This window comes from Chelonoidis abingdonii, chromosome 1 (assembly GCF_003597395.2).
Source record: "Chelonoidis abingdonii isolate Lonesome George chromosome 1, CheloAbing_2.0, whole genome shotgun sequence".
Lineage (NCBI taxonomy): Eukaryota > Metazoa > Chordata > Testudines > Testudinidae > Chelonoidis > Chelonoidis abingdonii.
In genome coordinates this window covers 115604912-115631439 of record NC_133769.1, presented here as the reverse complement: position 1 = coordinate 115631439, position 26528 = coordinate 115604912, and the positions used below count along the sequence as shown (strand labels likewise).

Genomic DNA, 26528 nt, shown 5'->3' with positions numbered 1-26528 from the left:
GTGCTAAGGGCCCCGGACTTTGACAAACCATTCCTAGTAACCACCGATGCATCTGAGCGTGGTATAGGAGCAGTTCTCATGCAGGAAGGACCGGATCACAACTTCCATCCTGTCGTGTTTCTCAGCAAGAAACTATCTGAGAGGGAAAGCCACTGGTCAGTCAGTGAAAAGGAATGCTATGCCATTGTGTACGCCCTGGAAAAGCTAGGATTCTAGGAGGCCATAGAATAATGGAGCAGTTGCTTTTGCCATTGGAAACTTTGTCCTGAGGTTGGCTTTTCCATACTGACCTAAGGAGTGTCAAAGTCTGTACTGTGGGTGACTAATAAATGCTGGTTAGCTTTGAAAAGGGTTTCCTATGTCACTGCAAATACTTAGAGGTTATATTGTTCCCTGAAGGGGTAAAGTCTCTAACAGTATTCTGAACTCATACAGACACACTGAGAAACAGGGATGTTGTAATCCGAAGGCCCAGTCTGAATTGTAGAGCTGTGAGGCTCACCCGTTTGAAAAGCTAAGCCTAGGGCAAATAGGGGTACTCCAAAGTAGACTATAAAGGTGGGGCATCAAACCCTCTGAGACGAAACATCTTCAGTTTTGGATGCCAGCTTAGATAATGTTAAATAATGTTTTCACCCCTCAGCCATAAGGCTGAGAAGTCTCTTCCTGCTACTGTATGTACATGAACATCTGAGCAATATTTTTTAAGTAGTTGTTTGAAGTGTCCCATGGGCTTGTTAGGCTTTTTGTTTTGCTCATCTTTACTCTGAGACTGATTGAAGGCATTTGTATACAGATCCCCTGGCTGGGTTGGGTTGGGTTGGACTGGAAGTTTAGACGGCAGTATTTAGTGTCATTCAGATAAAAGGTATCTGCATTTTAAAGTCCTGCTGGATCATAATGTTGTTTGTGCTTTATGCAGATACAGTGGTTGCTGTTCTTCACACCTGGAAAATGCCAGTAGAAATTCTGGGCTATGGAGATGAAATGGTGGAACCAGTCTGTGCTGTTCTCTCCCCTGTATGAGGATATATATATTGACCATGCCGTATCTTGTGGCACAGCAGCAGGGAAAGGGTGGTGCCTCCAGGAGCAGGCATGGTGATTAGTGAAGGCCTTCTGCCAATAGGGCACTAGGATTTTTTTCCCTTCATCTTTCGGTGCAGGAGTTGTGGAATGAGATGTAGTCACAGCAGCAATGAAAACCACTTCTGCCATTCCCTGGGAGAATGGAGGAGGAGACTGTCACTTTAATAGACATGTGGGGAAGGGAGAAAGGACATGGAAGGTCTTTCTGCTAAAGCAGGTCCCAAATCACGTTACCTTGCTCCTCAATTTAGTGTGTTAATAGCCTACAGTAACCCATTCCATTAAGACTATATAATATAGGTGATGCCCACCCCATTTCAGTCCAGGGGCACATTGATGGGTGAGAGGCAAGGATGCAGTATGTGGTGTGCACGTGAAGCCCTGGAGTCATGATGAATACCAGGGCAAACTCTTCAGTAGGCTGCCTCTTCTGAGGCTATAACTCATGGGTGGCTAAGTCCCTTTTCAAAGGGACTGGCTGCTCCAGTGACATCTTGCCAGTGAGTGGCTATTGGAGGTACACAGGCGGCACCTTGCTTTTCTGATGTGGTATAAGACGGCCGTTTTTCTCTTCTCTCCTCCCCAAGCTGTGTCCCTATGTAAGTGCCACATTCCAGAAACGCTGGGCTGTAGATAGGAGAATTGCTTTCATATTTTATGGGTAGGAGTCTCTACCCTGAAGCTGCAACAATGAGGTAATGTAGATCCTGCACCTATGACTAGGTTCCTTTCATGTACTGGTAAATGCTGCTGGGAAGGTGAGGGAGAGAACAATATCCTCTAAAGCTCCCCAGCTGTCTGCATTATATGCCAGTGCCTGTGGCTGGGGAGCTCTGGCTGCCCTGTTTAATTCACTCACTGTGAGGCACAGCTGGAGTTGGTCCCTGCTGCAGCTCTCTGATGGAAGAGCTGGGAAGCTAACTCCACCCGCCTCCCTTTTCACAGGGCTCTGTGTCCTCACAGTGTCTTTCTGGCTAGAGAGCCCCTCCAAACATGGAGAAGCCGTTGTCTGGGTTTTTGTGTCTGAAGTAGGCAACCTGGGATCTTGAGACCTAAATCAGGTCTGTCTGTCCTGGGCTCTGGGCTTGTGAGCTGCTATTTAAGAGGTCTCGGGTACCAGGAGAGCTATGGTGGAGTGCAGCCTGCTGCAGGGCCTAATTACAACCTTATTAATGCCTTTTTCATCACTTCCTTCGAGCCTTCAGATGGTGATTAAACCTATTTATAGGGCCAGAGTTCCTTAATATTCAGCACAGTGCACCTCTTCCCAATCAAATCAGTATCATCTGCATCTCTGATTGCTGCTTAATAACATTGTAGAACATGGTTAATTAAAAAAGGTATAAATAGACTTTTTTCATCCTCTAACTTTCAGAGTGTTTTCCCCTCTCTTCTGCTATCCAAATAAAACTTTACACAAACTGAGAAAAGGTTGGCTTACCAGAGGGAGCAGGGAAAACCTCTTGTCTTTATCACCTGTGGGTCAATGGGAATCCATCCTGTGCTCCCACCAGGGTTAGTTATCTGGCTTCTGCTCTGCTGTTGAATCAAATTTCAGCCCCTCCAGCTCACGCCAGGAACAATAATCCATGATGCAATAAAGAGAGAGTTCAGTATAAAAGCAATTTCAGAAGCAGTTGCCACATTTTAAAGACTACACATTAATTGCTAAATGTCTAATCGCCCATGAATGTTCCTTGGGGGCTTGATAGAATCACCTGGCTGCTGGAACTGGGCAGTGTGACTGCTGCTGGCTCCAAATGGCTAAAATTTCTGGGCTGCTTAATGTTCCCTGCACCGGACACTGCATGTTGGGCATCACTCTTTCCCTTCTCCCAACCAGAAGACAATCTGTGCTTCCCCAGCACTATGCCAGGAAAAGACTAAATTTAAAGCCCGATACGAACCAACTACCGCAGAACCAATCCGGCTTGACCAGAGCCCATCAGGTTGTTTACACACTTGACCCAACGCTTTTGTAGTGTGGTTTGCATTGGGTTGCAAGGATCTAAATGCTGGCCTGGACTCTATTTTCCTTTACTTTGTTTCCTCCATGGAGCCACTGGGGCTATTTACTCCCTGGCCCTGCTCCCTGCCCCTCTTATGGCCCGCTGCCCACGCCAGCTCTGCACCATGCACTTGAAGGACAACTGGTTCCCCCTGCCCCTGGGCTGCTCCTCCAACATGTGTCAGCGCCACTGCCTTAGTTTCAAAGTTACAACAAAAGAGGGATACCTCCCTCTAGCAAAGGGAACATTCACAAGTTGCGAAAACAAAGGTAAACTAATACGCCTTGCCTGGCGGTTACTTACAAGTTTGAAATATGAGAGACTTGTTCAGAAAGATTTGGAGAACATGGATTGATGTCTGGTCCCTCTTAGTCCCAAGAGCAAACACCACCAAAACAAAGAGCACAGCAAAAGCCTCCTGTCCCACCTCCCAAAAATTTGAAAGTATCTTGTCCCCTTATTGGTCCTTTGGGTCAGGTGTCAGCCAGATTACCTGAGCTGCTTAACCCTTTATAGGTAAAAGGATTTTGGTGCCTCTGGCCAGGAGGGATTTGATAGTATTGTATACGGGAGAGTTGTTACCCTTCCCTTTATAGTTATGACAGTGGCAGTATGGGTTTTTCACACCTTGTCCCACTAATCTGCATCTCCTGGAAATGGGAGCTGGACAGTAGCCCTTATGGCTTCTGAGTGCCAGTAACTTGATTCAACTTGTAATATTGCCTTTTTTTGTGTTGACGCTTTTCAATTGGAAACTGGACTGAGGCAATCAATTAATTTTATACAGATCTCTGAACAAATCAGATTTTAAGTTTTCCTAATTCTTGTTGATGCTTACGATGTTTGCCTTGGCCTATTACCCTACAATGGTGAGATGGCTCAATGCTTTTATATCTCTGGATGTCAGCCTGTCACCCCGCTGTTTGACTGACAAAGTCGAACAATTGTGGAAGCATAAGAGTTGAAGTTGAGTTATGCTCAATAAAGCAATCAAAAAATGTCATCTTGCGGTTAGACTTATTTACTCGTCTGATAATTCCATATCAAACTTGCTAGACTTATAGATCGAAATAATTTCCTGTCCATCTGCAGAATAGGTTTGGTTAGGAGTGTGAAAATTGATGTGTCTTCTACTTCAAACATCATCAGCACTAAACATTCTGGATTCAGAACTTGGCTAATAGCCCTGCCTGTGATGCCTGAAGCAGAACAGAATTGGTCTTACTCCTCTAGAGTCGTCTGCAGTTTCGATGGCTGGACTTGGCTAGTTAGTTTGCTAACAAAATTAAGATTGTGACTACAGGGAGACACCTCTGTTCCCCACTTCTTTTAGTGAACTTTCCCCACAATCAGATTTGGTTACAGGAAAATGGAAAGTGACTCCACAGAATTATAGAAGGTGTTTCCTTACCATATGTGGTGGGAAATCTTGGATCTGAGGGAACAAATTCAGAACTGATGTGTAATTTACCCATCAAGAAGTGACTAGAGGGAAGAGTTATTTGGTGTACTCATGTGTTGTGCAGCTGAAAGATAGGTTGAAGTGTGTGCAGCGACCACTGTAATTTCTCTCTTTACATCCTCTTATAAATTGCTCTAACCGTCTCTTCAGGCCCTTGTCATGTAGGTACCCATCATAGACTCTATGATGGTATGGTATGGTATGGTAATTGCACCACCCAACACATGCCTTCTGAATTAGGCTCCAGGAGCAAATTGGGGAAAATTCTCCTGATAGCAGCAGAGTATGTGGTCCGGAGAGTGTTCTTTGCACAAGACTGGTCCCTGCACAAGACTGTGTGAAAACTGTAATATCTCCCAGTACCAGCAGAGGGAGCACAAAGGCTAAGGGCTTTTTTACTATTGTCTTTCTAATAAACTTAATTTTCATCCCACATTAGCATCTTTTTGAATTTTAATGAGTTAATACTTGTATTATGGCCCCAAGTGTGGTCTGGGTCCCACTGTGCTGGGTGCTATACAAACACATTGAGACAATTCTTGCCTCAAGTTCATTACAATCTAAATAGACAAGACACACAAAGGGAGGAAGCTGGAAACAGATACGGGTGAAGTGATTTGGCCAAGGTCACAAAGCAGGCTAATGGAAGAGGTGAGATTGGAACCCAGGTCTCCTGACCCCTAATGCTTTCTCGATTAGACCATACTACTTCCCAAATAATAGTATTGAGTAGACTTGCCTTCCATTTTCAGTGTGTCCAGAGAAGCTGGTTTCTGTAGTGATTCCCTCTCTGTGGTTCCTGGCAGTTTTTTCTTCTTGTACGGTGAACCAAGGCAGACCCTCCAGAAAACTACAGGAGCAATTCAGGGTGACACCAACACATTTGGCTAATTACATGAAAGAGACTATTGCACATTTCTAGATGGTGCTGTTCTAGGATGTGCCTAGCTTGCTCTTTCCTTCACAGTTTCTGGGTGTTCTTTCTCATGTTTGCCTGAGGGCTGGTCTACACTGGGGGAGGAAGGATCGATCTAAGATACGCAACTTCGCGTAGCTGAAGTCGAAGTATCTTAGTTCGACTTAACTGGCCGTCCTCACAGTGGCAAGTCGACTGCTGCGGTTCCCCCATCGACTCCGCTTACTCCTCCTGCTGAGGTGGAGTATGGGCATCGATTTGGGGATCAATTTATCGTGTCTAGACGAGATGCGATAAATCGACCCTGATAGATCGATTACTACCTGCTGATCTGGTGGGTAATGTAGACATGGCCTAAGTCAAGGAGAAGAGTAAAGATATAAGGTTCCTGGGATGAGATGGAGCTGCGTATGGTGCAATTACCTGTTCACACTCTCTCTCACAGGCACAATGGCTACAGTGACCCAGAAGCACTTCTTGGAAGGGCAGATTTACTCTGTCCCTCTGATCCAACCGGACTTGCGCAGGGAAGAGGCTGTTCATCAGGTTGCAGATGCACTTCAGTATTTGCAGAAAGTGTCTAGTGATATCTTCAACAGGTATGTTGCTGTCACACAGGGAACTGGGACTGATGCTGAGTGCCAAGCAGGAGAAAACCAAATACTGCAATAAGACTTTGACACTGAAGGGGGCCTTGGAGAGCCACCAGAGTTCCAAAGGGGGTGGGGAAGGCCAGATGTACCCCAGCAAAAATAGACTGAGTTCAGGTTTGTTCAGTAAGATTAAGGCTAAGATTGTGTCATGATCTTTTTAATAGGGCTATCAATTAACTGCTGTTAACGCCTGCGATTAACGCACAGCACAATTAACGTGCATTAATTGCAGACCCTCTGGGCGGGAAGGCAGCAAGAACTGCTCTGAAAAACTTTTTTGGTCAGGTGCAGTAACACAGGCTTCCACCAGAGGGCGGGAAGAGACAAGGCTACAGAGAGCAATGTAGTTCTCATCCCCGCATTTTTAAAGTAAAAACTAGGGCTGTCGATTAATGGGAATTAAGTCACGTGATTAACTCAAAAATTAACTGCAATTTAAAAAATTAATTGTGATTAATCACAGTGTTAAACTATAGAATACCAATTGAAATTTATTAAATCTTTTTGGATGTTTTTCTACGTTTTCAAATATATTGATTTCTATGACAACACAGCATACAAAGTGTACAGGGCTCAGTTTGTTTTTTTTATATAAATATTTGCACTGTAAAAATGATAAACAAAATAAATAGTATTTTTCAGTTTACCTCATACAAGTACTGTAGTGCAATCTCTTTATTGTGGAAGTGTAACTTACAAATGTAGATTTTATTTTTTTTTATTACATAACTGCACTCAAAAAAACAAAACAATGTAAAGCTGTAGAGGCTGCAGTCTACTCAGTCCTACTTCTTGTTCAGCCAATCGCTAAGACAAACGATACTGAGACAATACAAACAATAAGACAAAACAGATACTGCTGACTGCTTCTTATTTACAGTGTCACCTGAAAGTGAGAACAGGTGTTCGCATGGCACTTTTGTAGCCAGCATTGCAAGGTAGTTACATGCCAGATATGGTAACACTGGTCTACAATTTTTGAGAAGTCGTCTGCTTCAGAGATAAAATGTGGTATTTATTATGTATTTTGATGTGCTGAATTCAAATATGACAATTAAAACAACTGATTGGCTACTGTTTCTAAGATATTTAAGTTTTTACATATTATGTCTATGTATATTGTGTAGATAGTAGAGTTTTAATCATAAATTGTAAACCTAGGTCTTTTCATGTGTTTATGGTTGCTTTACATGATAATATTTCACCTGTCCTGTTTATGTAACACTTTAAAAATCAGCAAAAGGGTTATATAAATAAAATTTATTATGAAACAAAAGGCAAAAAACTATTATGTACATAGTTTAGTCCTATTCAGTGTCTACTCGGCGCTTCTTGGCTTGTCTCTTGTATTCATTAAATGGAGCATCTCTTGTCACTGTCCAGCAATAGTCTGCAAGCATTGATGGGCTCCATTTGCCCTGATAGCGTTTCTCCATTATTGCAATGTCCTGGTGAAATTGCTCGCCGTGCTCGTCGCTCACTGCTCCGCAGTTCGGTGGAAAAAAATCTAGATGAGAGTGCAAAAAATGTATCTTTAGTGACATGTTGCAACCAAGGCTTTTGTATGCCTTGAGGAGGTTTTCCACCAACAACCTGTAGTTGTCTGCCTTGTTGTTTCCGAGAAAATTTATTGCCACTAACTGGAAGGCTTTCCATGCCGTCTTTTCCTTGCCACGCAGTGCATGGTCAAATGCATCATCTCGAAGAAGTTCACGAATCTGAGGACCAACAAAGACACCTTCCTTTATCTTAGCTTCACTTAACCTTGGAAATTTTCCACGGAGGTACTTGAAAGCTGCTTGTGTTTTGTCAATGGCCTTGACAAAGTTCTTCATCAGACCCAGCTTGATGTGTAAGGGTGGTAACAAAATCTTCCTTGATTCAACAAGTGGTGGATGCTGAACACTTTTCCTCCCAGGCTCCAATGACTGTCGGAGTGGCCAATCTTTCTTGATGTAGTGGGAATCTCTTGCACGACTATCCCATTCGCAGAGAAAACAGCAGTACTTTGTGTATCCAGTCTGCAGACCAAGCAAGAGAGCAACAACCTTCAAATCGCCACAAAGGTGCCACTGATGTTGGTCATAGTTTATGCACCTCAAAAGTTGTTTCATGTTGTCATAGGTTTCCTTCATATGGACTGCATGACCAACTGGAATTGATGGCAAAACATTGCCATTATGCAGCAAAACAGCTTTAAGACTCGTCTTCGATGAATCAATGAACAGTCTCCACTCATCTGGATCGTGAACAATGTTGAGGGCTGCCATCACACCATCGATGTTGTTGCAGGCTACAAGATCACCTTCCATGAAGAAGAATGGGACAAGATCCTTTTGACGGTCACGGAACATGGAAACCCTAACATCACCTGCCAGGAGATTCCACTGCTGTAGTCTGGAGCCCAACAGCTAGACTAGAGCCAATCAACAATTTTAAGCATCATTTTCGTTCTCAGTGACCCAGAATTAGTAAAGTTTGACTACATTTATTTCAGAAGCATTTTGGCTGTAGAGCAGTGTAATCATTCATATGCCCCTTTATGCTTCAACCGCCATTCCAGAGGACATGCTTCCATGCTGATGAGGCTTGTTTAAAAAAAAAAAAAAAAAGCATTAATTAATTTTGTGACTGAACTCCTTGGGGGAGAATTGTATGTCTCCTGTTCTGTTTTACCTGCATTCTGCCATATATTTCATGTTATAGTAGTCTCAGATAATGATTCAGCACATGCTGTTCATTTTAAGAACACTTTCGCTGCAGATTTGACCCAACCCACCCCAGTGCCGCCCAGGGCTGGGACTGACCCCGATCCCGAGCTAGGGGGCTTATTCCCCTCCTCCTCCCCCAGCTCCATGCCTCCCCCGGCTAAAGCTGATGGCCCCTCAAGCTCTGCACCACTCAGGAGTCAGCTCTGAAGCCAGCACTGCTCGCCAGCAGCAAATTTCTTGGCAGCCCTAATTTTTAGTAAAAGTCACAGATAGGTCACGGGCAAAAAAGAAAAATTCATGGAAGCCGTGACCTGCCCCTGACTTTCAGTGAAATTATCATGACAAAATGGGGATCTTTGGGTCCCTACATGGCCTGAGGAGGGAAGCTGCGCAGGGACTAGGAGCCACCTGCAGCACCTGGGGACTCTGGTGTACTCCTACCACCTGCATGGATTCTGTAACTTTCTGCAACCTCCATGACTAAATCGTAGCCTTAAGTGTGATCAAATAATTGCCTGTGCTAGGTTTGCTTTTAGCATGCAGCAATTTGGTAGCGTTTGTCTTCAACTCCATGGCAGGCTGCCACATACTGCAGTGTTATTTCTGCCACAGATATGCTCATTTTCTTCTTTTTCTCTTTTAAATGGGAAATCTTACTATTTATAATAACTTGCAGTGTCTTTTTCTTGTCTTTTGGTTTTGATCTCTACTCAGCCATGTTGGTTGCAGCATGATTCCTCCCTAAGTTTCTAGTGTCTTGAACCTCCTAGTGTGTGCACTGTGAGATCTGAGACTGTATTTGAGTTTGCTGTTAAGTCCTAGTCTTTGGTCCCAGGTGAGCTGAATTATTCTGTCAAATAGTTCTTGCAGTGGCTTTAGTGAGGTTGTATTTGCCTAGTATATTTTTTTTTTTATGGTATAGATAGATTTCCACTGTCCTTTCTCAGATTGGATTTTATAGCCAGCCTGAAACTCCTCTGGTTTATTGTGAGGTCTAGGCATGTCCAGTTCAGATTGTGGAATCTCTCTAAATCCATCAATTTGGCTTTGCTTTTTTTTCCCCTGGCAGACCGTGATTTCAATGTTTCCTAGGACATCTTTGGCCTCCGTGCTAATAGCAGTTCTTTAGCTGGTGTAGATTCCTCATCCTGAGAGGGTGATAGTATGATTAGGTTATCAACACGAAATGTCTGCTGTCCTCAGAGGTGAACGTAAGCCTATATGGTCTGGTACGGCATACTGTCAAGAGCCAGTACGCCGTGCCGCACTGGACTGGCTTCTGTGGCAGTGATTTAAAGGGCCTGGTGTTCCGGCTGCTGTGGGGAGCCCCGGGCCCTTTAAAGCACTGCCGGAGCTCTGGTAGCTGGGCTCAAGTGGGGATTTAAAGGGCCCGAGCGTCGGCCGCTGCGGGGAGCCCTGGGCCCTTTAATTTGCCCCTGAGCCCTGGGGCTCCCAGCCACCTCTGCAGCTGGGAGCGCTGGGGTGATTTAAAGGCCCTGGGGCTCCCAGCCACAGCTGGAGCCCCAGGGCCTTTAAATCTTGAAAGGCCACACCTCTTTCAGTTGAGGTCATCCCTCTTCCAGTTGAGGTCACACATGCTCAGGACTCGGGTAGTACCGGCAAGTCCTTAAGTTACTTTCACCCCTGGCTGTCCTATGTAATTGTGTCGTAAGAGTCTTGGGTGGAGGGATTGCTCCAGTTGAGCAATTAAATCACTGACGTGTAGGCTGGAATGGATAGACCTGAGGCTTTGTTCTCTCTTACTCCTTGCACTGTGGGAGCTCTGTGGAGTTGGCGAGGTTAGAGGGAGCTCTGGAGGGGCCAGAGACATGCAGAGGGGAGGTCTTATGGGAGCCCCAGTTGGTGGCGGGTGGGGTCCCTGTCTGAAATCCTTATTCTGTGTATGAATAAAGCTATCAGCTAACAGGAGCTGTTCTTTCATTTCTGTACTTGCTCTTTTGTGAGGCAATGCTCTGTAATTTCTCTGGGGATGAGGGCCTGCTCCTTAGCATGCAAGTCACTCGCAAGTCCTGAACGCTGACTGTGACACTGCTCCCTCACTCTTCAGTGCACTTATGACTTTTAATTACTAATTTTTTCCAACAGCAGAGGAGACTTCATTGGGCCTTTTGTTTGCTTTGCCTTTCTTCTGAGGTCTCTGCTCTCCAATATAATTAATAATGATTTAGTAATTATGCAGGCATCTGATTAAAAGTTCCCCAACCTTGGGTGTTCTGTGCCAATCAAGAGAGAGGCTTTCAAGGTGAGAACTTTGCTAGTTAGAAAAAGTGACCTCTTCTCTTCCCTGAGATAAGGCAGCTGTATCTCCTGTTTCCAGGAAGGAGCAGCCTTATCAGGAGGAAGCTGCCTGTTCTGAACTGCAAATCACCAGCTCACTGTGATGGGAAGAGAGAAACTTGTGCAATATAGCAGGTTCAGCTGAGTGTATCAAGCTCCTTGCATTTGTGGTGTGAGAGAGATAGAAACTTTGTTGCTATGTTGTAATAGCAGATTGCTTGGTACTGCACTTCCAGGAATGGCAAGGAAATCTGTATAACTGTCTGAGGTGAAGTGGAAGAAGGTCTGAGTTTTTCTCCACCCCATCTATGTTATGTGCTCTAGTGTCTGCTTTGAATTTTAACGGGATGATGACATGAATGACAGATGAGGATTTCTTCTGGTTAAAACAATCTACCTTAGGAATGATCTTCCTCCTGAGGGCACTTATGCTCTCCATCCTCGGGATTATGTTGCTGATGATACAGAAAGGGCACCAGTGATGTGATGAGGGCTGTTGAGGGCTGTCATGGACTGTCTAGATCTCACATAACCCTGGGATAGGGGCAGAGGAGGGGCATATGCTGGGTAGGTTAATGGAGGCCAAGGGCTGCCACAATGAAGAGGATACGTGGAGTTAGCCTCCTTGAAAAGGGCACAAAGGACATCTTTGGATTTTGGGAAGAAGGAGAAAGGAAACAGGAAACTTCTTGCGGCTTGGGAAGGTTTAGGAACCACCACATATAACAAATGCAGAAAATCTGTGCCTGTTCTCTCCTTTACAAATGTTCTGTCCTTGGCTTTGGCTCTGGTAAACTACTTAGTGGTGAAAGCATTTTTCATGGTTGACTAAACTGTAAAGAGCCAAAGAGATCTGGGGGTGGGGTAATCTGTGGTAAAGACCTGTAGTTCTCCCTGTTAGGGGGCCTGTTCCTTCACCCTTTTACTTCCCTGGTCCTTCTCGCATGAACAGAGAGCAACAATACCCGAAGTCCAAAGACGCAAACAATTCGATGTTTATTGGGGTGAACTTCCAGCAAGCACAATTCCAGTTTCTTTCCTTAGTGTCCCCCTTCTCAGCTCTGACACCACAGAGCCTTGCCTATGTCCCTGTTCCTGTTCTCATCCCCTGTTCCCATTTCCCCCTTTAGCAAAATGTGATCCCAGTTCCCCCATCCGCAGTCCCTGTTCCCATTTCTCCCCCTCCCCCACTTCCTGATTGACTTTAGACTATATAGCAAAACCTGAGTTTTGCTTAGCTATTCCTTAACCAATCATTTTACTGAAATTTAACTAACCAATCCTAACATATTGTAACATGGTTATTTAACCAATCATACCCAACCACCTTAATTGGTTTACACCCAACAAAATTAATTATACAGCAAACAGAAACAATCACAGAAGCAGACAGAGACCTTGCAAATAAACATACGAAACAATACAGAAGTGAGTATTTTACAACTACATCTATACAGACATAAGGGTTTTCCAGCTGTGTCTATTGATAAGTGAGTTCTTGCCAGACAGGATGCGATCAAACTAAGTTTCCTTTTACATCTTCTAGGCTCTTCCCTTTCTCTGGAGGTGATAGGAATATCAGGGCAGGTTTGTATTCCTAACAGCCCAATAGCACCTTATTTCAATCTGACTAGTTTGGAATGTGAGGATGTAACCATAAACTTCTCAGCTTATGGCTGCCTAACTACATCTTAGCTGAAGGTCTTAGCCTGTCACAGTAAGAGAAGGCCATTACACAGACAGTGATTTTGATTCTTTCTTTTATACCTCTATAACTAGCTAAGTAATAAGAATACACCTAAATTCTTAAAGTATAGGCCTGTGCAGACAGGCCTGAATATCTATATCCTAACACTCCCATTCACAGATAAAGATTCTTAAGGTTAGTTTAATGCTAGTGAAAGATGTTTGACAGCCCTGAAGAATGAGCCCTCCTATCTTCAGAACAGGTAAAGCATTTGGGGAGAGAGAGGGTTCTTGTGTGGAAATACAGCATGTGACTGCAGCAGCAATATCTGATCTGTCCTGTCCTTGAATTATGACCAAGAAGCACCATCTCCAGGGAATGGGTAGGAAGCTTGGCCTCCATGACTGGTTGAGACCTTAGTGATTTGTTTGCTGCCACTAGGGAGGTGATGTTACTGTGTTGTTGCAATCGGGTGCTTACATTGGTGAGACACATTTAAGTGTTAGACACAGGCCCAGCTAGGTTGATACAAGGTGACTTACTTTGACCTAACTTTGTAGTGTATATCAGGCCTGCGACCCACCCAGGGCTGCCTCAGATAGAATACACCAAATTCAGGTGTGCTGGTAGTATTTGCTATAGATGCTAGGCCCTAAACTGGGACAACAAGCTCTCTTGTCACTTGAGCTATCAGTTTCTGTATTCTGTTACCAATCTTACTAACAGTCCAGTCCCCTTCAGAGGATTCCTGTCCTCTTGATGCCAGTATTCGTGGGTTTGCTGGAGTGAGAGGCTGAAGCTATAGTTATCAGGACCATATTCGAGTTTGATGGAAGTTTTATTCTGTTGCATGTTAGCTAGGAAATGAGTTCATGTAATTAGCCCACCGTGGAAACTAGAATGCAGGCACCATTCACTGCTCTGTCAGGGCTAAACAGTTTAGAGCAGGGGGAGTCAGTTATTTTTTTTTGGCAAGGTCCAAATTTCTTGGTCGAGGTCCAAACTCTAGAGAAAATAATTATAATAAAAAATAACAATAATGACAAGTAACTAAATATTTCAGGTTCCGTTCAAAAGTGTTTGGCCGTCTGGATTTGGCCTATGGTCCGCCTGCTGACTACCCTCGGTTAAGATTATATGTTGAAGGGTGCTCTTTTATGCTTTTTAAAAAAAAAAGTCCTTATATCATAGTCTTCAGATTCTTACTGATCTTGAAATGTCAGGAGTCTAACTCTGGGGCAGCCAAAGAGCGCTTCTAATACTCTCCTCAGGAACCAGAGTGACTGCCTACAACACTTGATTAACAAGGGGCCCTCTTCTTCTTTTCCTAATTACTGTCCCTTATATGGGGCCTTGGATTGGAATCATCTGCCATCGTTTCTGCCACTCAGATGCTATTGGTGATGCAATTCATCTGACTTTGGCACGTTTCATTGCTTTTCTGATGGGCTCTTGGCTGTCTGGGACTTCTCTGTGAGGAGTTAGCTCTTCTCTCGAGTTATGGAGTTTTTGGTTTCCTGCTAATGTTTGTTGGGCTGGGTGTGGTATTTTGTTTTTGTAGTGTTTTTTTTTGCAGAGCTTGTTAAACTCCTGTGATACATACACTCGCTGTTCAAACTACTCCCTGATCTGGAGCATATACCCCAGGCTTATTACTGTAGTATGATGTGTAGAAAATCAGATAGGGATTTTAGGATATTTTGGCTTTTAAGATACCTTATTTGTATTTTTACTGCCACAACATTTATGTTAATTTTGATCTGGAGCTTGCTTGTCATGTCCTGGCTTCCTCTGTTGTAAATCACCAGTCTCAACACAGAAGAAAAGTTTAACACTTAAAAACAAACCCGAGCAAGTCTCTGTTTGAATTTCCTTATTCTCTCCCTATTTGCATGGAACAGGATTTTGAGAAGCTTTAGAATTTTTTCCCATACAAAATTATAACTCAAAGAAATTAAATATACTTGAAAGAGTTTGTAGATACTAGAAACTTTAGGCTGTTATTTCAATCTGTGAAGAACTTTTATTTTAATGTCAAAAAGGACGTGATGGAAATATTAAGGTTCTTTTGAGGCCTATTGGAAAATGATAAGAATGATACAGAACAGCCTACAAGCCTAGGGAGGAAGTAGAATGGGTGGAGTCATTGGTGATTGGGGAGATAGGCAGTAGCTAGTGGGTGTTATTGAATAGTGAAGAGGAGAATGGGTGGAGAGGTGAACTGTTAGGGGATTTGGTTGGTTAAGATATAGAGATTTCTGGAAGGTGGGCAGAGGATCTGATGTATAAAGATAGCCTAGTTCTAGTGTAAATTTAGCCACGTCTACACTGGCACATAGGTTGGTATAACTTACGGCGCTCAGGGGTGTGATTAATCCACACCCCTGATTGATGTAAGTTATACTGACCTAAGTGCCAGTGTGCACAGCACTATGTCGGTTTGAGAGCGTCTGCCGCCAACATAGCTACTGTTTCTCGTGGGAGGTGAAGTAATCAAACCGACAGGAGAGCTTTCTCTATTGGCCCAGTGTCTTCACCACAAGTTCTGCAGCTGCATCAGTGCCGCTGTGGCACATCTAGTGCAGACGTAGCTTCACTTTTGAATGCATTAGGTGTGTCTTTCTCCTGTTAACTGTAGGAAATGTGAAAGCTGATGCTTAGTAGTGGAAATGGTGATAGGCAGATGTTTGGCAATCAGTAAAAACTAAGAATTAAAAATTTTATTAAAGGAAATGTTTGAAATGAAATATACACAGGTTGAGAGGGAAGGTACTGTGCATCTGGGGTCAGGCTTGGGTTATGGGGGGTTACAGATACCGTTTGCAAAGATGAAAAGATACATACATATTGCATAACCGGCATAGACCCAGATTGGAGTGCAAAGGTTTTTAAAGTGTCAGTGAATAAGTGGGCTCGGGTTCGCCACCCATGGAATGAATAAGGAGTCCAAGTCAGTATCGATGGAGCGGATAGGTACATGGGTGGGGTGCATCCCTTGGTCCCTCAGGGAAGGAAGTGGGTTATTTCCCTGGTCAGCTGTCTCAATTACTCAGTGTGGTATTGGTGGTGTCTGGTAATGTGTTCGGTATAAATGTCTCTGGACCACCTGATGGTGTCGGACACCATGAGGTGTCTCATGAGCCGGGTGTAGCATCGACCGACCCCACATGCTCTCAGAAAGGCTCGTTGCGGGGTCCCATGAGCCCAGGGCTCCCACGATCAGGGCGTGTACCTGAACTTCATAGCCCTGGGTTCTCAGGGTCTCAGCCAGCGAGGCATACTTCGACTACTTCCGTGCTCGGGCCTTGTGGAAGGCAGAAGACCGGTTTTCGAAAGGCACCGTGACGTCTACCAGGAGGACCTTTTTCTTTTCTGTGTCCATCACGACGATGTCGGATCGCAGTCGGCTGTCTGTCCTGGGGATGGCGGAGTCGACGGTGATCTCTGTTACAGTGGTGCAGCCCCTTCCCTGGCTCCATGTGAGCAAGGATCTGGGGAATACTTCATGCATATCAGAAGCTGTAAAGCACTGGGGCGAGGGTGGGGGGGATAGGAACACCCACTCAGATGAATGGAGCAGTTCACATGTTTCAGCTATTGTTTCAGGCTATATTCCTCTCCTGGGGTATTCTCAATCAGCTGAGAGCATCACATTGAAATGAATGGGCCACATCACATCCTTCCAAGCCTCCTATGCTGCAGATGAATATGCAGAAGGAGCCCTTTATCTCCATCATCCCTCTGTCCTTCCTGTTTAAAGGACAACACTTCTATGTGCTCTAAAATCCACATGCTTGCATGAATTTCCTTGAAATTTGCTAGGCTTCATGGGAGAGCAGAGTGAGGTTTATGACCCACATTTGGGGTCATTTGAGCCAGAGTTCAAAGATATAAGATCCTCCCCTCCCCCCCCAAAAGCAATATTTTAACGTTTCTAGGTGTCTTCCCCCCCACCCCCCGTTAAAACAGCACTGAAGATCAGTATCGCTGTGATGGGTCAGAATCATCTCAGTTGGTCTTTTTTATTTGTTTATTTATGCATGCATGCATGCAAGCAAGCCAAGATAGTGCAGGGCACCTATTAAGTCTGTGCGGGACCCAAATTATGAATGGTATTTAAGAACATGTTGACTTCTTTGTTAGTGTAAGGAAGGATTACAGTGCGCATGCGCCAATAAAATAAAAAACCACGAGAGGGTGTCTATACAGCTGCTTTATGTTTTTCCGGCATAATGCTGATGCCATTGCCCCTGCTGAGCACCCTGCCGCTGATGTTTCTTGTCCAAACCTTTGTACACCTGTGCAATAAAGATTTAATAACTCATGTTGCTTGCTACAAGTTGTCTCAGCTCTAAGTGTTTGTATTTTAGGGGGAGGTTTACTGTGATCACAGCAGAACAGTCAGCAGCTCATCTAACCAACATTTTTGTTTTATCAGGTGGAGAGGAGATGGAGAGCTGTGACAGAGGATGGGCATAGGGAGAGAGACGGGTGGGAAAATGAGGATGGATCGTAGGCAAGCCTTGGATTGATTGTTTAAGGAAAATCTGTATATTACTAGCCCCTGGGGTGCAGGGCAAGGGGCTATTTCCTGATCTCGGGGCAGATTAATAGGATGTTTCCAAAGGCTCCCTGACTTGAGGGAAATGAAATGGGTGCACTGCCAGGGTTACCAGCATGTGGGTTCTGGCGATTCCTGGATCACAGGGTTGCAGAAATTTGTGGGAGAGCAAGGAGTACATCATGACATGGGGTTGCTAACAGGCTTATTTGGGTGGCTTGTGTTGGGATCATGTTTTGTCCACTTTACAACATCTAACTGATGACCTAAAAGGATCTATCAGACATTGTGGTGATTCACTTGAGCAGAAATGTTCTGGGCCTTATTCACGCTGTTCACCTCATAGAGTGTATGAGAGCAGATTTGGATGGCATCAGAGATTTGTGTCCGGGAGCTGCAATAGCTTTCTTTGATTTGGCTGAGCAGCTGACTAATTGCTACAGTGACAGTATGAAAGCTATTAATAAGTGTTGGAAAAACATTAATCAGGAAATTGAAGAGTTCATGGCTGACTGGAAAATGTGTAACGTATGGCATAGAAACATTACAAGCTCTGACATCCCCTGTTTCTTGTAGATGGGGTACATTGGACAGGGGTCTGAGGATCTTTCTCTCAGTTGTTTGGAACAGAAACGCTGTCTGTGATTTCTCTCACTGGTCCTACTACAAAGTCCACCCTCCAACCATTCTGAAACACCATTCCACTGTAACATAGTTGTCCTTCGATCCAGGCACTGCGTGTGAGTTGGGTTACAGGAAGGAAGAAGCAATGGCAATAGATATGTACGTACACCAGGAAGATGAGTTCCCTGCTTGCAATGGGGGGTTCCTCGGTACAGTAGTGGGGAGGAGGCCAGACTGGAGGGAGGAACAGTTGGGAAATGGGTCAGGGGGGTGGCTGGGGAGGTGTGCCATAGCAGGGCTGGTAGGGCCCAATTAATGGGGAGGGAGAGAGGGTGGCTGGTTCAGTATATAAATTGCAGGACATGATACGCACAACTGCATAAATGATTGCTAACTCCTACCAACAACATATCTTTTTTCTATTTAAAAATAAAGTGGGAAATTCAGTGGCAAAATACTGCACTAAAACAGACTTAAGGTTGCTTGGTGGGATGTCATTCCCTTGCAGAACACTGAGATGAGCAAAACTCAAACTTCTGAAAACCAGGAAATGCACAATTAAGGTTGCCCGTGCATTTAACACTTTTACTCTGCCAATCCCACAGTGGGTGAAATGTACAAGTTCTTCACCTCCTTTTACAACCCATTCATTCTCATTCACAGGATTTCATCTAACGCTATTAAAGGAGTGGGGGGTTGCCCATGTTCCCCTGGAGCTGACAGTAGCCAATGGGAATTATTGCATACACTGCAGGTGCAGTCACTGTGTTAGGTTTACCTACACTAAATGGAGGCAATAGCAGGGCTTGCTAGTGCATGTTTGATATGAGGAATCTGTGGATTACTTTAAGGTGTGTGACCAAGCTGTGATGACGATAGGAGATGTGTTTTGCACCCTCCAATGTGGGTGAGCAAAGGTAAGATTTGCCATGTGTACCTTCAGGATCCAGTATGTGTTGTTTCAGTGTATACATTATATAATAGCAGGGCACAGGGGTTTTATTATGAAGGGCATTGTCAACAGTGAGCAGCCTAAAGATTTAGTATCTGCATGCACTCCAGGTAAAGTGAGTGAGGTCAGCATCAGATGTAGCTGTGCTGCTTGGTGAAGGTACCATAGTTAGCTCTGCTTGGTAGAGGAGTGTATGTGTGTGAGAGAGTGACCTTTGGATTACTTTGAGGTGTGACACAGCTGTGATTGTGATATGAGATGTGTTTTCCATACTCTTGAGGAAAGGGAAGAGGTGCATGTGTACCTTCAGGATCCGGCATGCATCATTTCTGTGCAGAGTGGTATAGGTTAAGTCAGTAGCAGGACACAGAGCTTTTATTGCAAAGGATATTGTCTGCACTAAGATGGAATATGAAAGGATTTTTAATGCTTTTATGGTGACTAAGTTAAAATACAGGTTGAGATGGTATCCTGTAGATAAGTGTAAGGGAGCTGTAAAAGGCTGGGAAGTGTTTCTTAAATTGTGCATGGGTCGTATTATTTCTGGGGAGTGTCTGTGTGTGTACCAGAATCTGAAACCTCCTGAATCTGTAGTGCCAAAAGTCAGTGTGAGTATGTGCATGTTGAGGCCTTGTTCAAAGAGGGTAGAGGGAAGGTGAGGTGGGCAACCTTTTTTTCCTTCTTTCTTATCTTTTAATAGTGTTAAATGGACTCCTGTGGGAGAGAGTGAAAGGAAGTAAAGTGCTTTACTACTGAGGGAATTCTGCACCACTGTGCATGCTCAGAATTCATGTGCCATGCAGAGTTGTTGTTTTTTTTCTCTACAGAAAATACATTCTGTATAGAAGTGCTTCAGTTATGCCTTTCGCCCACCAGGGGCTGCTGTGTTACCAGAACAGAAAACAGCCACTCTCAGGTGGGAGGGGCTCCAGCAATGGATACGGAAGAGAACAGGTTGCCTTCCTCACAGCACCCTGCCCATAGGACCAGGTGGGCAGGCACAGGATATGGGGGGATGGACAACATGGGGTATATGGGGGGGGTCACAGACTGGAGTTCAGAAGGGCTAGTGGGGGGTACAGACTGGGGTGAGGGCTGAATGGAAGTGGGGATGCAGGGACACATGCTCACGGGGGAGGAGGGTGGCTGAGTTGGAGGTGCAAGGACACATGGGGATGGGGAAGGGAGGTGCAGGGACACATGGGGACAGGGACAGATGTGCCTGACTGAGAGAGTAGGGTCTGCCATGGTCTGCAACTCCCTAACAATCCCCCCCCAAAACCCACCTGTTTCATACTTCTCCCTCCCACACCCAACAACCCTCCAAGTTCACACCCAAGCTCCTTCAGCTCCTCCATTACCCCTGACTCCGCTAAGCCTTTGCACTGCTTCTCAAGGGTGTGAGAAGTACGTTTCTGTATTATAGTTTTAAGTGAATTACTCCAAATTCTGTATTAATATGCCTAGTAAGGAATCTATTTGACCAAAAAAAAACATTTCCAGAATCTTTTTGTTGTCTGTATTGTTACAGACATACTTGCTGACAAGTATTTTGAAATAAATTACCAAAATAATTGAAACTGGTGTGATTATATTGTGTTATTTTGACAAATAAAATATGCAAATTTTTAAAATATTATGTGTAGAATTTTTAAATTTTTTGATGCAGAATTCTCCCAGGAGCAAGAGCTTGTACATTTCAGCAACTGTGGGGCTGGCAGAGTAAAGGTGTGTGTGTGTGTGTGTGTTAACAGGGCTGTATTGAGGCATTGCTGAAAGAGGGCAGAGTTAAGATTTCAAAGGCAACCTTAAATGTGCATTTTTCTGGCTTTCAAAAATTTGAGTTTTGCTCAACTCATCATTCTGCAAGGGGTGATGTACCACTAGCAACCTTAACTCTGTGTAAATGGAATTTTTTTTTGCCACTAAATCTTTTTGACTCTATTTGACTATGTCTATATCAATCTGCAAACTCATTGTTTTGTGAATGTCATTTTGACTTCATACTGTACTATGCCTTTCGCTTTTGCACTGTACCCTCCATCTTGAGCTGGGACACCCAGATGGTATTAGGAGAAATTCTTATGCCTAGCAGAGGGAATAACATTGGGAAAACCACCAAGAGTAGTCAACATTGAAGGTTTCCATTCAAATGGATCCACCCCCAGGACAATTCTGTTTAAAGGTCTGGTCTTCTCCAGCTGCGGGGCTTTCTCACCAGCCATCCACTGCCAGGAACAGGAAGTCTGAGCAGGAGAAGGGAGCAGGAGGGTCCTGGGACCCCCAAAAGACATTAATCAAAACCCAAAAGCGGTGAGGATGCCTGAGGGAGGGGTTTTGCTTGAGGCACTTGTTGTTTTTGCCTGGATATATACATCGTGAGCTTTGTCTGTGAGTAAAATGTATCTGTTTTAGAAGTTCCTTTACAGAGTCTGTGTGTTCTCTTGTTTCAATTGTCACAAGATCCTGAGGCCTGGTCTACACTTAAAAATTAGATCTATCTAGCTACATTTTTCAGGGCTGTGACAAATTGTGCACTCTGAGCTGATGCAGTTATGTTGACCTGGTGTAGATGTGGCTAGGTCGATGGAAGAATCTTCTATCAATCTAGCTAACATCTCTTGGAGTGGTGGATTTACTGCATCAACAGAAAATTCCTTCCATCGCTATAGAAACCTTCTAAGCTATGGTGCTACAGTTGCACAGCTGCAATGCCATAGCTGTACTGCTGTATCAACTGTAGCTTACAAACATCCTAAGAGTTACATTGTAAATCAAAATACCCAGGAGGGTGGAGCTCTGGGGAGGGCTTGCTTAAGCTGTTTGGGAGACTTGGAGGAATCAGCACTGGTCTTGGGGCCTAGAGTGGCTGGACTTGAGGGTCCCACATACCCAAGAAGGGGGTGCCAAACAGGGTGTCTGTGTGCCAGAGAGGCCAGACCAGGGGTGGCCAACCTGTGGTTCGGGAGCCACATGCGGCTCTTCAGAAGTTAATTTGCAGCTCCTTGTATAGGCACTGGCTCCGGGGCTGGAGCCACAGGCACTAACTTTCCAGTGTGCAGGGAGATGCTCCCTGCTCAACCCTTGGTTCTGCCACAGCCTTGCCCCCACTCCAACCCTTCCTGCCCCCACTCCTGAGCTGCCATGCCCTCGCTTCTCTCCCCTCCTCCCCCGAGCCTCCTGCCTGCCATGAAACAGCTGATCAGGAGGTGTAGGGAGAGAGGGGGAGGCACTGATCAGCAGGGCTGCCAGTGGGTGGGAAGTGCTGGGAGAGGAGGGGTGGAAGCTGATGGGGGGGGAGGGGGCTGCTGACGTATTACTGTGGCTCTTTGGCAATGTACATTGGTAAATTCTGGCTCCTTCTCAGGATCAGGTTGGCCACCTCTGGGTCAGACTAAGGGACAGTGTCTGGATGTTCCTCTGTACCAATAGGCTTTAAAATAAGTCAAATCCAAACCTGGGTCCAGTTCAGCAGCCTGGTGACTGTCCATAGAGGGAGCTCACCTAGAGCTGTAATAACTTAAAATTGAAGGAAATGGTAGGAGACAAGAGATTGAATAGAATTGAGTAATTATAACATAATTCCTTTAAAATAAAAATGTAAATATTGTCAGGAATTAGCAATGCAGGATTCTTGCTCACCTCCAAAAGGGCAGAGTATCTCTTTCTTTGAGTTCTTCAAGATTAAATCTCTCTCTTGAAGTAGAGGAGCAGAATATTCAATTTAATCCTGCAGCTGAGATACCTTTGATGCCATTGTCATTGAAATCAGGCCATGATTACTTAAGTCTTTATTCCAGGTCTCTAGCAATTCTTTAATATTCAGGAGCAGTCTTTGTCCTTGAACCCCATCCTCCGAGAATGGCAAAGTTCAATCAGTTATGCCATAAGTGACTTAAAGGCAAAGACTTGAACTTGATTAGAAAGCTGTAGCCTTCTTTTATACTGCAGGCCTTGTTAGCATAGCACAAAGTGTGCCATTTAAAGGAATGATTGAACCACTCATACAAACAGATTGAAATTCACAGGTCTGCTACTGAATGCCACAAGTGAAGAAATGTACATTTTAAGGACTAACTAAAAGCACCAGTATTAATACAAGATGTTTGGGAAAACATGAGAAATTATTTTGTAGTATCTACAAAAGCATCCTTATTATGGGTGGGAAAGTGTTCTTATTGAATGCTGGATCTTATATCAGATGACAGAGAACCTTGTGTGCAGGCTACTGAAGATTCTATCCAAGAGTGCAAAGGGAGCATGACAAGGTTTTAGCCATATGCTCAATCATTGAAAATAAAATGCGCTTCAGGTGCAATCAAGTTAAACTGCTGATGTATCAGTTCTCTCTTTTAGTGTTTAAGAAGCTAACACTTAACTGGCCTTAAGCACAGTGCAGGAGGTGAAGGGGGAAAAAACCCACAACCACCATCTGCCTCAGGGTTGGTTAATTTTAAAAAGAATTTCCTCTGCTTCCCAGTGATACTTGAGCATTCCACTAGAGAAGATTTTCTGTTTGCTCTTATCCATGTTTTGAAATTTGCACTGAGAACAAGGAAGACTGATCAAAACATAACATATATTTTACAAAAAGCACTGTACAGAAGAGCACTGTACAACCTTGGAATATCTTTTTATTTTTTTTAAAATCCTTGCTTGAAAGTCTCTCAAATTGCATCAGATCTCTTGATGTGGGGAAAATGTCAGTTTTAGGTGGCAGCTCTCCAGTTCTGTTGCTGAAGTCTGATCCTGACTCTTAAGACAAGACAAACTCCTGCAAAGGTGTGTAAGGGTGAAAGCAAAGAATAGAAAAGGGATAGGAAGATGCACTTCTGTCTCTAGTTGCTTGTGGTCTTCCAGCAACTTAATTGTTCTCATCTCATCTGGTCATGATATTTCAGGTTTGTGGGGAAAAGAGGCTCAACAGTACAATAGTATATCTCTTAGGTCTCAGTATATAGGAGCAGTAACCATGGTGATGCCCACTTTTTTAATCAAGTTGCAAAGTGCTCCCCAGAAAAGAGGTTTCCAAAGGACTCAGTGGCAACCTTTCCACACTTAAAATTAAGTTTCTGGTAGTGGATATATGAACACTTCCTCTCATGTTCAAGATTCTGTAGCAACCCCCTGGAAAACTGCTAATCAAACATGCATTTAGTCCAAACAAATTCAGTTCACACTGTTTTTTTGACTTCATTCTGTACTTTCTTTCAATAACTATTTTACATGTCTAGGCCAAATTTAACTTCTGCCACCTCTCGCCCACTCTGACTTAGCAAAACCTTTCTAAAATTTTTAAACAGCTGAGATTTAATGCTACGGATGTCACATGTGCAGTAGCTGTCTTTGCCTGTTGGCCAAGGATCTTGAGCCAAAATAGATGATTCTGTAGATGGAATGAAAGTTTGTTCCAGATTCGTAACCAGGTTTCTATAAGGAGGGAAGAAAGAAGCATATGTTAAAACTGCTGATGGAGATGCAGGTAGGAAATAATACTCCTGCCTGATCATTCCTATTTCACCAAAGGTGAGCTTAGTGAGTGGTCAAGTTGAATGGCTAAGTTGAAAGGGATTTAAGAAATGAATCCAACTGGCCACTGGCTGACTGCTTAGCATATTTTAATTTTTATGGTACCTAGAACAGAAGTACATTGAAGCAGTACATGCAAGCCAAAAAGATAGGAATGTTCTGCCTTTCATAAAATATTAATGTATCATACAGTGTCCAAAAGCACAAACTAAAATGATGTTCAGTCTAAAGACTGACTGCAAAGACTTTGGAGTATGATCTGAAGCGCTCTGAGTTGGGGCTGTGACAGCAGCAAGAAGAAGTTTGGAAGGCAGGAGAGCAGCGGAGGGAAGGAGGAAGGTATCCTAAGCCACGACCTCTGTGTTGCCCACTGTCAAGGCTGAATCCCCACTTTGTCACTCTGAGTGCAGAAACTGGGGGCCTGCAAGGATTCTAAAAATTAATACTTGGCATTCCAAGCTTGTATTAAACTCCCAAGGTTACAGCTTTTCTCTGACCTTGGCTTGGTAAATGCTGTCACCACCCAAATGCAAAAAAAACCCTTGGACCCAGGAAGAAGCACTTAGGAATTCCTCCCTGTGGGATCCCCTAAAGCCCTTTCACCCCCACCCTCCGGGGGAGAGCTGAGTAAGAAAACAGAGGAAATTTTAAAAAGTTCTAGCCTTCCCATTTGCTCTTTTGATCAGGTGCCCACTTTTTTTTCTTTACCTGGGGGACTTTTTAACCCTTTACAGATAAAGCAAGTCAAGAACAGCTACCAAGAGGGATTTTACAGCTAACTGGCTGGCTGGGTGTCCATCAAAGGGAGGTACCTCCCCCTCCCTCCTTTGTTTATCACATCCACCACAAAAGATTTTCAGGCACTGACAACAGACATACCCAAGTGGACCTTCAATCTGCTGATAAAACAAAGTGATCTGTTAAATAACTGGGTTTCAGAACAATATAGGGTTTTAGGATTCTCTGGATTCTCAAACTGTGATGGAAACTCTATAGGTAAGCATCAGATATCATGGAGCACAAGTGATATGTTCTCCAAGTGATCCATTCCACTCAGAAGCTGCAGTAGTGGATGTTTCTGAAGGCTCATCCAGGGCTGTCAGAATGGTGTGTTCCAGCAATGCAGGATTGATGTGATACAAGCATGGAATAATGTGGCAACGTTCTAAGTTTGCAGTCTCCAAGTGTGGGAGGAAGAGGTGGAATTTTCTGCATACCCGAAAGCAGACTTGAAGAGAAGGTGAAAGTATTCCTTCCTCAGAAATTCCAAGGCATCTTGTTATTCATAGGTGACTCAAGCAGAAGCATCTACAGGAGTAGGTCAGTGGCATCAAAGCGAGTAGTCTGCACCCGGGTCTAAAACCTGAATAAGGATGAGCCTTTCTAATCCAGACCCGTGACAGCTCTCCTGTGCTCCTCCATGCTGGAGCTGTGAAATTGACAAGAAAGCCTCTGACAACTTGGGCTATCACCCCAGGGTGGGGTTGGGGGGGGCCCCAGCTAGAGCCTGACTGCCCCCCAGGTTCCTCTTTCCCAGCCAAGCTGCTGCCTGAGCCCTGGCAGGTAGCCGCCCACACTGCCCCTCTCAAGTTGGTGGAAGTGCTCCTGGTGAGGATGCACACCAGTGACAGAAGGAGGGCTGTGTGGACATGAACTACTGCAGTAATTACTGTGGTGGCTATAAGTCGACCTAACAAAGGTTGACTTAAGTTTGTAATATAGACATGCCCCCAGTTTCTGGAACACAAGATGTAGCCACTGGGAAAAGGTGCTCTCTTACTGCTCATGCTGTAAGGAGGTCCATTTCTATGCTGTCGGCACTACAGCGACACTGCTTTGGCGCTGTAGGTGTGCCGCTGTAGTACTGTAGTGTAGATGCCTCCTGTAGCAATGGAAGGGGTTTCTCAGTTACTGTAGGTAATCCACCTCTCTGAGGGGCGGTAGCTAGGTTATGGTAGTCTTCTTCAGTCAACCTAGCCACATCTCAGCTGAGGGTTAGGTCAACATAGCTGCGGTGCTAGGGTTGCCAATTTTGGT

General features: G+C 44.4%; 1 protein-coding gene across 3 annotated transcripts in view; it reads left to right on the top strand.

Moving 5' to 3' along the window:
* The window catches only part of WASHC1 (WASH complex subunit 1), a 79176-nt gene that overhangs the window by 21204 nt on the left and 31444 nt on the right, over positions 1-26528 (top strand). For 2 of the 3 annotated variants that reach the window (XM_032764062.2, XM_032764068.2), the window contains one exon: positions 5922-6075. The exons of the other annotated variant lie outside the window; for it this stretch is intronic. In XM_032764062.2, coding sequence (XP_032619953.1) covers positions 5927-6075 — 149 coding nt within the window. In that variant the 5' untranslated portion in view covers positions 5922-5926. The remainder of the gene's footprint in view (positions 1-5921; positions 6076-26528) is intronic. 3 annotated transcript variants of the gene reach the window in all.